Raw genomic sequence first — 13,120 nt, 5'->3', positions numbered from 1 at the left:
GGCGCGCGCGCAAGGTGCCAGGCGGCCCATTCATTTACCTTACGGCGCCTTTCGGGTGGAGGGAGAGCCGTTCGGTGCCTTCCCCTCACCACCCCCCCCCCACGGCAACTAGCCATAGGAGGGTCTGAGAAAGGGAGCTGGGATTGGCGTGTGAGGTGACCAGAGAGAGAGAGAGAGGAGCCAGGACTGGACGGGTCCGGGAGCCATGAGAGAGAAGACGCGCGCAGAGAGACAGAGTGGGAGTGTGTCTGGGCTCGCGCGGCGGAGAGGAGGAGGCGGAGGCGGAGGAGGGGAACTCCCTTTCCCGGGCGGCGAATAGGTGTCGGATGGAGCAGCTGCCGCCTGCCTTCGCCAGCTCGGAGGGTCGTCGTCGCGAGGCGCTGGCAACTGGGCTCCCGAGGAGGAGAGGGGGCTCGGCGGCGCGGCCCACAGGCAGCGCGGGTTTCAAGGGGTAACGGAAACCGGGGCCAAGGCAGGGACAATAATTGATGCTGCTCTGAGCAGGGAGGGAAGCAGGCGGCGGCGGCGGCGTGGAAACGGGCGGCGCTGGTCCTCCATCAAGCATCCGGACGCCAAACTTCCCCGAAATCCTCGCAGCCGGGGGAGACCACCAGATACCTTCGGTTGGACGAGTCGCTAAATAGGCGAAAAACCGTTTTTACATGCGCAGCCCCACCGACGACCGCCATCCGCTGGCCAACATCCTCCCAGGACTCAGCTCGCCCTCCTTTGGTCCCAAGACTAATTTTTGTACCTTCAGAAGGGTCGAGGTTATTATCATCATTATTCTTTTACTCGGTTTAGTGGGATTTCCCCACCCCCCAAAAATAGCTAAATAAAGCCTGCGAGGATGATCTGTCAAGATTTCTCTCCGTGATGCACCCTGGATTTGTTAGGCAGGAAAGAACTTTCTATCCCACCAGCAGCTTCCCACCCAAAGCATGGAGCCCTAAGATGGAATAAAGGAGAGCAGAAGAAGAGAGACCCGTTTGCCCTTCAGCGTTTTCCTCCATCCTGCGTGGAGAGGCTGCTTGTGGGAGAAGCAGGGTCCTCCCGGACAGACACAGGAAGGCAGCCCAGGGTTGGCTGGCTGGGGTGGAGGGTGGGCTTTTCTCTCTGCCCCCCCCCCTCCAACCTGCACCATCCAGGCTGAAGCGGATGCCCGGGAGAGAAGAATCCGACTCCATGATCTGTCCTTTCGCTCTCCCTTTCCTTTTTTCTTCGCGGAGCTAGGGTCCATGTCTTCGGGGCCATAAAGGCGCAACCCTCGGGGGTTGTTGGAGACGTTGGGATAGTCCTGCCGGCCACAAGATTAAAGGGACGGATCACGTACTGGGGAAGGAAGGGGAAGCAAGACCTGGTCGCCTGGTGGATGTGGGGAGGGTGGGTGGCGGTTGGGATGATCAAGTTGAAAAATGATCAGGACTGCTGAGCCACTCTGGAATTGATCGCCCAGCCCCTCATCCACCCCGATCGCTCCTCCAGCAAAGAAAGGGGGGAAGGAGACCCCCCCCAACAGACACACACGCGCACACCCCAACCACCCCTCAGCCCTCTCTAGGGTGTGATTGTCGCGGGACCTCCTTCTCCTGGTTGCATCTTCCTCCTCCATGAGCCCGGGGTGAACAGGTGCCCCGGTCCGCTTTGGGGGTGTGTGTCTCGCCAGAGGACGATGGAGAGCGGCGACCGGGACATGTACCGCCAGTTCCAGGACTGGTGCCTCCGGACTTACGGGGACTCTGGCAAAACCAAGACGGTGACCCGCAAGAAATACGAGCGGATTGTCCAGCTGCTGAACGGCTCCGAGAGCAGCTCCACGGATAACGCCAAATTCAAATTCTGGGTCAAATCCAAAGGCTTCCAGCTCGGCCATCCGGACGAGGTCAGCGGGGCTGGCGCTGGTGGCGGCGGCGGAGGGAAGCAAGTGCTCTACGTGCCGGTCAAGACCACGGTGAGTCGAGAAATTGCCTGCCTTGTTTGGGAGCCGCACCGGGGAGGGAGAGTGGCTAGCAGCAGCAGCAGCTGCCGCCCCATCGCGGCCACCCGTGGGCTCCGGCTGCTCGCCTCCCTCCGCCCCCTCCTCCTTCCAATCGCCCCCCCCCAATCTCCAGCCAGCGTTGCCTTTGCCTGGCACCTTCTGCACGGCTCTGGGCTTTGTGCGCCTCCCTTCCCTTTCCCTGCACGGCCAACACACCCTGAGCGCGATCGCCCTCCTGCCTTTCCCTTGCCATGATTCCCTTTCTGTCGTTGTTGGGGGCGGCCTCTTCCCTTCGCCTCCCGGGGCTGAGAGGGGGCGTCGTGTGGGTGGGGGCTGTTGGTGGGGGGGGGGCGGCGTGTCCTACGCCTCCGCGCTTCCCATCTGAGACGAGTTCCGAGCGAGAAAGCACCGCGAGTCCTTCTTGGCACAAAGCGGGGCGGCCCTTGGCTTGGGGCTTTCCCTGGGATAGCAGCTTGTGTTTCCCCCCTTCATTGTTAGCCCATATCCCTCTGAGCATCGGGGAGATGTGCTCGGCTCACTGCAGAAAGCGGAGGGCAGGCAGGGGGGAATCAACAAAAGAGCTGTAGGCTTTTGCACATGACCAAATGGGGGAATTGGTTAGTCTCTCTCTCCCCCCCCCACCCTCCCCGCTTGTTCAAGTCTCACTTGATGCCAGCCCAGAAGTATTGTGACTGTGAGCCTTCCAGAGGTTGGAGGCTGAAAAGCTAGCTGCAGATCTCACAGCAGAAGTGCTATTATGCTGGGTTGTGGTAGTAGTGGTGGCGGCAGGAGCAACAGAATTTCCTGGTTCAGAAGATGGGAACTGTTGGTTACAAGTAGGTTTGCATTCTCCTCTCCTTCCTTTAGTTTTTCTTGATTTCCAAGCTTTACCTTTTACTCTGGTTTGTGGAAGTGTGTGCAATAGCAAAAACGTTACCATTGGCATTCAGAGTGATTGAAACACATTTTTGTTGTTTGACTAAGAAAAAGTGTCCTGGCTCTCCTTTTTCTTTTTCTTTTTTTTGACACAGTGGAAGATTTTGTAGAATGTATTTAAGACGTGGGTGTAGAATGCTAGGATTCCATGTGCTTTTTAAATCACCAGCAGCAAATCAAGATACAGTATTTGTATGCCAGTGGCCATGGTTAATGAAATAAGTATGAAATAATACTAAATAACTGTCTTAAAGTAATGGTAAATAATTTATACAGTGTTTCTTATTTTATGGTTTCTGGATTTCAGCTACCTATTGGGATTACTTTGTAAAAGTTTTGTACCTTTGGGACACTCCACTGAGCACTCCTGCATAAATCCATTTATTTCAAAAGTGGATTTTATCCACTATAAACCTGCATCCAAACTATTTACTATGGTTCAAGTACCTAATCCCATAAAAATAAAGTATAACCAAATTTCAAGAAAAGCTCTACTAATATACTTTTGTATCTATGCTGATTAATTCAATTAACGCTGATTAACTGGAATAGGGTTGTGGGAAGTATCCTTTATGTCTCATAGCATCTTTCTTGGAAAGCTACAGGTAAACTCATGTTTGAAGGAAGATGGAATTTATGGATACCCATAGAAAAATTAGTTTCGCTGTAAAGATAAAGCACTATTCTGGGACTTTATGGCTTTATTCCTATGCACACTTATCTGGGAGTAAGTACCACTGAATTCAACAGAGTTTACTTCTGAGTAGGTATATATAGGATTGCATTATATAAATGACATACATTTGCATTAACTAAGTCCATATTTGTGCTGTTTCTAAAGGGTTTTGCATATCCTCACTCTTTTGGCTCATGCTTCTTTCACAATTTGATGCCCATAATTTTTCTTGATATACTCACCTACTAAATATAGTTTCACCTAAGCATTTGTCTGCTTGACTCAGAAAAGCACAGAACAATCCTACTCAATCCTTTACTCAAGAGTTCAGTGAAACCTTCTCCCAGGTAAGTGTGTGTAGGTTTGCAGCAACAATGTAGGAAATGATCACCTCTACAACAGTGCAATAATGGGGGAACAAAACTATAAAAAGGACCATCAAATTTCTATATTACATTAAATGGCCCAAATCCAATGCAGGTTGGTATATGCCCATGTATGTCTGTGCACTGGACTGTGCCCAGTACACACTACTCTGTACTGTCAGTGGCACAATGGGTCAGTGTGTCTGGCTGTTAACCAGAAGGTTGGTGGTTTGAACCCACCCAGGGACAGCTGTGGGCAAGATTCCTGCATTGCGGGGGGTTGGGCTAGATGACCCTCAGGGTCCATCCCTTCCAACTCCACAATTCTATGATTCAAATCTAACAGCATTCCTTGCACTGGTAAAATATTCAATCTTGAGTGCATGCAAATATTTAGTTTCCTAAATCTGCTCCATAACAGAAATTTCAAACAGCATGCAAACTACATATCCCCATTCACAAGGATGCATCAATTGTTTAAGGACAACTTCAGATTTTTTCTAATGTGCACTTAGTGCTCAAAGTGGAAGTGAAGTGAAGTGGAATAGTTTCATTTCAAATTATGCCAGACTCAATAACATCCATTGGAAGAAATGAGGTGGTTTGGAGGCAGCCTGAAAAGATGTGGGATAGCATCTTACTCCATTTGAAGCTGGATACATATCAATGGTTGGCTTTGGAAGTGTTTTCAGTTTCACTTTGCTATTAACATTTATGTGAAGTCATTCAAGTTTACTCACTGGCACCATGGACAGAAGCTTCACTCTGTTTCCTAGCATTTCATTCATCCCAACATATCCAGTGACCATAGAAGAGTTTAATCACATACTATCACTCCTTGTTAACTCTTCTGTCTGACTGCTGCATACACTTGACAATGTTGTCACATATATCTGCTGCTACAGTGCACAGAGAAGTAACTTCCATACTATATAATAATAAAAAACTTTTCCCACTACCAGAAAAGTCATTGTAGTGTACAGTATTTCATTTAAAAAATCAAACACCATTGATAATTCTGGTCAGTACAGAATTAACAGTTGCACAAAATAACATTTTTAACATCAAAGCAATTGGCTTGATGAAAAATTAATATGCAAACCACCTTCATTGTCCAGAATTATTCTCTCCTTGAAGCTTTAAGGTTTGTTACTCAGCTTTGCTGTCAGGCAGAGAGATTTGCTCCTGAAGGTTCTGTAATCCACTGCTGCTGGTAATTAGACATCATTACTGCTGCATTAAAGGGAAAGAGAGAAGGGGAGAGGACAGGCTGGGGCTAATTAACTACTTGATTTTAATGAAAGAAAGAGAGACTGATAGCAGGTGGGAGTTTGCACCGGAACAGACCAGACAAGCAACACAGACTTCATTGAAGCAAGAATAACTTGCAGGCTTACAGTAGCAGTGCCCTTATCTGTTTATTAAATGGCATGGACAGCGAATGAAATACAAAGGCCTGAACATATATTATATCTAGTTTGCTGTTGCATATGGGTGAACACCTCAGGCTCCCAGGGCCTCATTCAATTTCAACAGCATGCAGAGAAAGGGAATATTTAGCTTGTTGAATGCTGATTTAATTTATTTCAGTATCTCAGTCTTCTGGAGAGCAAAAGGAGCAAATCAGCCTCCCTGTTTTCACATCCCTCTGTGGTGTAGGAGATGCACTCTTGGTCACCAGGCAACAACATCCTGCAATACGGCCATTTTAGGTCTACAGTGGGACAACACACAGTGGAGTATTTATATGTGCAGCTCAATGAATAATATACTGTACCTCTGCTAACTCTTCCCACTGTTGTTCTTTTGTCATCTGCTCTCTTTCATTAAGCCCAAACTGCAGTTTATGAGAACAGTGAAATGATGCCTAATCAAGAGGCTTTACTTGAAAGCATAAGACAGAGAAATATGCCAAATGGCTGACAATAATTAGTTTAAAGTTTTTATACTTGATATTCACAGTCACTTAGGAACACATAACACTCTCCTTAGTGTGACTGGTGACTGAAATTCTACAGATAATTTTGTGAACAGCTTCTATGAGATTTCTGACTAAATTAGTATTTATGTTTGAAAATAAAAATGGAAAGAATGAAAAACATCAGTGATGTTATGTGGTAATGGTACAAATTATAGTATCCAGCTTGAAATCAAATGTTCTCATGTGTACAGAATGATGTGCCAAGGATGTGAATTCAAGTCTATGGTCTAGAGCAGGCATAGCCAAACTTGGCCCTCTAGCTGTTTTGGGACTACAACTCCCATCATCCCTAGCTAACAGGACCAGCGGTCAGGGATGATGGGAATTGTAGTCCCAAAACAGCTGGAGGGCCAAGTTTGGCCATGCCTGCTAGAGTTCAAACATTTGTGAATTAGTTAGGGGTGGGGCCCAGAAATCAGCAGTTAAGGATAAGCAATGAGGGCCAGGTGAAATACTATATGAAATATATCCCTATTTGAGAGAAATATGTGTATCCTGCTATCTTTTGTGTAAGTAACTATGTGGATGTTATGCCGCTAGTTCAGAAGTGTGTGCTGATGAAGGTCTAATTAATGGATTCCACAGACCAATATTTTGGTTACCCTAACATAAAAGTTGTTGGGGTTTAAATTACACTTTAAAAGGAAATTAAGTTGCATATGATTCAGTGGTCCACTCCTGACTTGCTGCATCAGTTTGCAACTGCTTAGGATGTGTGAAAAATTATGCCAGTACAACTACACAAGAGTTGTGGTGATATTATGATGCTATTGCAGACACACCATCTGCAGAAATGCATAGAACTGGACTGCTAGCCATGCTCCTTTAAAAAAAATGTATCTTTATTATAAACTCTCCCCTTTAACTTGCAGTGATAGTGGTAAAAAGCCAAGAAGTTTGTGAAATACTTATTAAGAAAACTATTTAACATGCCACAAGTGTCAGCACAACAATACAATTGTGGAAATGTTATTGAAGGTTTGTAAATATGCATCTTGGGGTTCCTATTATTTTTCAGCAATAGATCAGTAGTAAAATAGAGGCACAGTTCCAGGTCAATTTCTGGCATATCCTGTCAGGGATGGGAAAGACTCCAGTCTGAATCTTTAGAAAGCTGCTATCAGTGCACAAGGCAACTTCCTAATAATTACCACTCTCTTTCTGAGTTCTTAATAATAATAATAATAATAATAATAATAATAATAATAATAATAATTTATTTGGACCCCACCCATCTGGCTGGGTTTCCCCAGCCACTCTGGGTGGCTTCCAACAGATATTGGGATACATTAAAATGTCGCAGATTAAAAACTTCCCTGAACAGGGCTGCCTTCAGATGTCTTCTGAATGTAAGGTAGTTGCTTATCTCTTTGACATGAGATGGGAGGGTGTTCCACAGGGCGGGCACCACTACTGAGAAGGCCCTCTGCCTTCTAATGTGCGTTAGAAGAATCAATCCTCATGACAAGAGTAAAATGTGCCTATGTGCTACTTGTTAACTAAAAAAGTTAAAGCATTAGGATATAGCTACTCTGTGTTCTGCAAACCCTCTATATAAAAGTTATACTTTTATCTCAAAATTCTATGGAATAATAATTTCACGTTGGCTATGCTTTATATCTTTATGTCAAACTTGTTCAGTTATGTAAAACTCTTCTAAATATTGACATGGCTTATTAACTGCTGATTTTTAATGTAGATTTTTACAAATAAGAAAAATCCTTCATTACATGGCTAAATTATAGCCACAAAACTATTTCTGGCAGTACTTAAAAAATAGGGTAACTGCAATATTTTAGGATGTACAGGTAGCTTTTCAAAGAATGTTAGAAAACAAGGATAGACTTTTTGTAAATACATGTATATACTAAATTCCTCTTCAAAGGTTAGAAATTAGCAGTGAAAGTGAGTAGGAATGGTCAGAGTACAAACCAATATGAAGATGTGGAAATACAGTCAATATTTGCCACTGAACTTAGAGCTTAAGTGGGTTCTGGAGAGAAAACACAATACATTTACCCCATGAAGAATGTGTATATTGCATTTAGCAATTAAATGACTGGCAGCAGAACAGAAGTGTGCATACATGTGTATATATTTTTTGTTTTTATCTACATGCATTTTTACATGTGTTTTTATTTACACACACACACACCCCACACACATTGGTGTATTTATTCAGCTAAGTTTTACTCAAAGCAGGCCCATTGAAATTAATGAACATGACTAAATTAGCCCTATTAATTTCAATGGGAGTACTCTGAGCAAAACTTAGTTGAGTACCACCTAGTATGCCAATGAATACTAGCTGCACTTGGATCCATAAGTATCTAGTTGGCCATTGTGAGAACAGGATGGACTAGATGGGCCTTTAGCTTGATCCAGCAGCCAGACTCTTCTTATGTCCTTCATAAGAAGCACTTTACTAGTGTATATATTTCAATGTGCAAATCACCATCAAAGCATAACTTCTGGACTATACTTGAGACACTCAGTGGCTCTGGGTCTCCAGTGTAGTGACCAGCAAAGGGAGGGGAAATACTAGAGGCAGGGCTGTGGTTATACTGGTGGTGGGTTCTCTCAGCTAATCTGCTCTCAGTGCCCATTTGGAATTTCCCATCAAAAACAAACCCCTGCCTCCAGTGGTTCCAGTAATCCCAGACTTTGAGAATCAAACTGCTCATGTCTTTGGTTAGAAGTGTGATGAAATGTTGGGAACTGAGGAGTGGAAAAGGTAGAGCTATACTCACTGCCGGAGGAACAGGAGTGCGGAGGGAGCAGACCGCCCCGGCACCACTATTCCAGTAGGGTGCCATCGCGATGGCCCCCCTGGACACACGCTGCACGCCCCCCCCCCACATACTGGGCACCATACCCCCACAGGCAGCACGTCATGCCCCCAGAATGCACACCACGCCTTCATGGGTGGTGTGCCACGCTCCCAGGATGCATACCACGCCCCAGGGGTGCTCACCACACTCCCCGGGGGGCACCAGCCATGCCCCCGTCTGCTCTCCACTCCTGGTAGCAGAGCATGCAGCTTCACCACTGGCTATACTTCCCTTGCAGGAGGCAGAGCTGATCCTTGCGGCTCAGCTCATTCCTTCTGCCTCCATTCACATGAGAAGAATTGCTCTTGCCATGGAGGGAGGCAAGGAAGGTGATAGATTTCTGAATGCACAGCCTGTGAAACCCTCTTCAGATGTTCAAGTTGTCACATGATTGCAGTCATGTAAGGCGGGGGCAGGATCACACTCACTTGCCTTGCCCCCTCAGCACATCCTCAATGGCCTGGCCCTGCTACTGTCCATGTGTTGGGACTAAAGTCAAGTCAGCTATATGCATGTAGATTCTCTGAATTATTTAGAACCTTGATTGCATGGGCTTCTAAATCCCATGGGGAGGCTACACATGCACATCAGGCTCTCTACTTCAGACTTTCAGCTTTAGTGTGTGGACAAGCAATGCAGCCAGGCCACTGACGCTACAGGGATAAGGCTAGCAGGCATACCACCAACATTATGGCCCATGCAATTGTAATCACATTGGAAGAGAGCTTCCTTTCACTTCGGCTCAAATGTGTGTAAGCATGTGCTCCACACCCAAAGCACCATAAACCACCAGTTCCTGTTCTCTCAACCTGTAGACAGAGACGGTCCTTACTATTCCAGGATTCCCTTTCACTTTCTCACTGAATAATAAGGCAGTGGCATTCCTAGCATCATTCACCATACTTTTCTTCCCAAGGGGCACAGGCCTAAGCAGAAAATATGGCTTGAGGGAGTGAGCAACAAGTTGGTGATCAGTGAAAAGGTTAAGCAGAAGGAAAACAGCCTAGAGACAGCAGTCCTGTGCTACTGATGACATCATCACCAGAACAAACAAGTGAAATTATTCATCTCTGTGCTTTGGTTTACCTTTTTTCCTTCTCCTTGTATTCATTTTGCCATACCTAGTTACTTGTAAAAACTTGTTAAAATAAGCAGATTTGTGCAAGAACACCACACATCTACAGTGGTTACTCTTCCAAATGAAAGGAACTTTATCAAAACCAGTATTGCTCAAGGAAGAGGAAGTGAGTGTGGAGTTATATCTCTTCTACTTAAACTGAACTAGTGTTCTGTCAGTGCAGAAAGTTGTGCTTTTGTGTCTATATTATGGTCCCAAATTAATCAATTGTGCAAACTGAGTTCTTATGGGTCCTGTTCTCTGTGATCACCTGTGAATTCTGTTCATTGACTTACTGACCCAAATATTTATTCTCTCTCCGCCCATGCTTTTCTACATACTGCCACCAAAGAAAGCCAATATTTAATTTTTCTACAGAACACCCACAATTATCCACAAATCACTTGTTCTAGATCATCATCAGTGTTTACAGAGGTTTAGTGATACTGTAGGCCAGGAATGACTAATTTATGGCCCCCAGGCCATATCCAGCCCCCAAAGCCTTTTGTTACTCCCTGCTTCACAATTTGGTGGTGGTAGCAATGACAGGTCCCCCACCACAACCACCTGATTCTCTGCTGCTTCCTCATTGTGGAGCACCTCTGCAGCATTCAGCAAACACTTCCTGAAGGGCTTGAGAGAGATTTGGATACAGATCTTTCCCTCCCTGGGAGCCAGTGTGGTGTACTAGTTAAGAGCGGTAGACTCGTAATCTGGGTAACCGGGTTCGTAATCTGGTAACTGGGTAATCTGGGTAACTGGGTAATCTGGGTAATGAGCGTCTCTGCTCCTCCACATGCAGCTGCTGGATGACCTTGGGCTAGTCACACTTCTTTGAAGTCTCTCAGCCCCACTCACCTCACAGAGTGTTTGTTGTGGGGGAGGAAGGGAAAGGAGAATGTTAGCCGCTTTGAGACTCTCTTGGGTAGTGATAAAGTGGGATATCAAATCCAAACTTTCTTCTTCTTCTTCTTCTTCTTCTTCTTCTTCTTCTTCTTCTTCTTCCTCCCCCATGCTCACCAGATTCATCCGTTGTATGTAATGTACCTTTCTCTGTATGTACATGTGTGTTACCTAGTATGTATGCAATATACATGTGATTATCCTGCTGGGATAGCTCAGTTGGTAGAGCATGAGACTCTTAATCTCAGGGTTGTGGGTTTGAGCCCCATGTTGGGCAAGAGATTCCTGCATTGCAGGGGGTTGGACTAGATGAACTTCATGGTCCCTTCCTACTCTACAATTATATGATTCTATTGTTCTATGTGTGCTTGATCTGCTGTTTATGTGATGTGTATGCAAAATGTGTGGGGGTATGTATGGCATGCCAACTGTGAGGTGGCCACACTCAATTTTTGACCATCCATCAAGTTAGAAGGTAGCAATGTAGCCACTTCTCTTGCAGGTGGAGGTGAGGTAGGGAAATTCAGGTGCTTGGGTACCTAGAAAATTGATGATAGTACAAGAATGTTGTAAAACTTACTTGATCTTTCTTAAAACTTTAGGCTGAGTTTCTAAAATATTGTGCTGGTTCCTGGGGATTTTGAATGACTTTTGTAGCTATCTTTTTAGAGTTGATTCCACACTACAACCCTTGAGCACTGTTGAAGGGCTCCTTTTCTACAACTGCTGTTTGCTGGGCTCATTTGGAGCAGCAACACTACCAGGGAAAGGATTCTACCTGCCTCCACCACTGCTTCACCTACTTGCTGCAGAGTGCCAATTTCCCTCCCCACTGTTAGGAATGTAGGAAACTGCCTTATACCAAGGTAGACCAACATCTAGCCAGTATTGTCCCATGCTGACTGGCAATGGCTTTACAGGGTTTGAAAACAAAGTCAAGGTGGCTCATGAATAAAGTCCATACAGTACTTGCTTTAAGGCCATTTTGCACAGGGACTGGCTGCACTACAGCAGGAGTGCCACCTTGGCCCTGTGGGTGCCCGGGGTGTGGGAGTTATGCAGCGTACATGGCCCTGGCACCAAAAATTGTGGGTGCTTGGCCCCTTCATGGGGAATTTTGTGGGTGCTAGGGTTCCCAGGGAGTTGGCACTTGTGTTCCCAGTCAGGAACTCCATAGCACAGCAAATCTCAACTAGGGTTGGTGTCACCATTGATCAGTTGATCAGTGCTGACAGCAAGGCTTGCTTGCCAAGAAACAATTAGAGGTTCCCAATTTTTCTGTGGAAAAGCCATGTGTCTACCTGCCTCACACCTGATATCACAAATGATGTCAGACATGGGGGAGATGGCTGTGGTTTGGGGGAAATGGCCTCATAGTCAAACTGGGGCCTGTATCAGGTCCAATTTGGCCCAGAGGCTGGAGGTTCCCCACCTCTGGTATCAGGGATGGAGCAAGGGGCAGGGGGGTGGTCCGCCCCGGGTACCGCCTGGGGGGTGACACTCAGGGCGGCACCCCACCCCCGCGATCAGCGCCGCCGGCACACAGCAAGTTTTAAGGCTGCAGCGCCTGTGCTGCTGTTCGCGCACTGCACCCTTAAAACTTGCCGTGCCACCGCACCGAAGGGGGCCAGCCGCTCGCGCCCGCCATCCACCCAAGATGCCGGGCACGAGCGGCTGGCACCCCTTCCGCCGCCGCCGGAAGTTAGTGGAGACAGAAATAAATGTTGAAATTTCAGAAAGAGCTTTTACAACTTTTCAAGTCCTTCTTCGTTCTCAATACACCCATGCAATAGCACAGCAGTTAAGAGAATGAGCTGAGAACTGCATGCCCTTGATTCACTTTAACTCAACTGAATTCAACGGGTTGGAAAATAGTAGTCCTTCATCCTCATGCCTAGATTATGAGACCTACTGTACACGAGTATTGCAGTGATTACTGGGAATGTATTGATGTTTAAAAAGTCAAGGAAAAAAATCCATATAAACACAAATGGGCCTCCTGCCATCTATCTATCACTGCATTTAATTGTTATTACTGTGGATTTAGGTGCTTAATGTTTGGAAGTTAGTAATAAAATGTGTCTGCCATTACAGAATAAGAATTTCTATTTGGTACATCAAAACAAAATTTTGCATAATTTGCTTTGCATTTCGAGAGACATATTAAATCTAATACAGATAGAACATGGCTGTGAAACAGGAATACATAACCAACAAAGAGCCTCGGGTAATAGCCCAAAGACACTGAACCCTGCACAGCTACTGGCTGTTAAGAGTTCTAGCTTCAGCATACTGAAACAAGATCTTCCTAGAAATTAGTTCAGCAATTTCAA

At 45.9% G+C, this 13,120-nt stretch overlaps 1 protein-coding gene across 2 annotated transcripts in view; it reads left to right on the top strand.

Moving 5' to 3' along the window:
- Positions 1–531: 531 nt before the first annotated feature.
- Positions 532–13,120, top strand: part of NOL4 (nucleolar protein 4) — a 124,501-nt gene continuing 111,912 nt past the window's right edge. For both annotated transcript variants that reach the window (XM_033155128.1, XM_033155127.1), the window contains exon 1: positions 532–1,951. In XM_033155128.1, the coding sequence (XP_033011019.1) occupies positions 1,673–1,951 (279 nt within the window). In that variant the 5' untranslated portion in view covers positions 532–1,672. The remainder of the gene's footprint in view (positions 1,952–13,120) is intronic.

This window comes from Lacerta agilis, chromosome 7 (genome assembly GCF_009819535.1).
Source record: "Lacerta agilis isolate rLacAgi1 chromosome 7, rLacAgi1.pri, whole genome shotgun sequence".
In the NCBI taxonomy this organism is placed as follows: Eukaryota; Metazoa; Chordata; class Lepidosauria; order Squamata; family Lacertidae; genus Lacerta; species Lacerta agilis.
The sequence above is the reverse complement of the archived record's forward strand: the minus strand, read 5'-3'. Positions and strand labels throughout refer to the sequence as shown.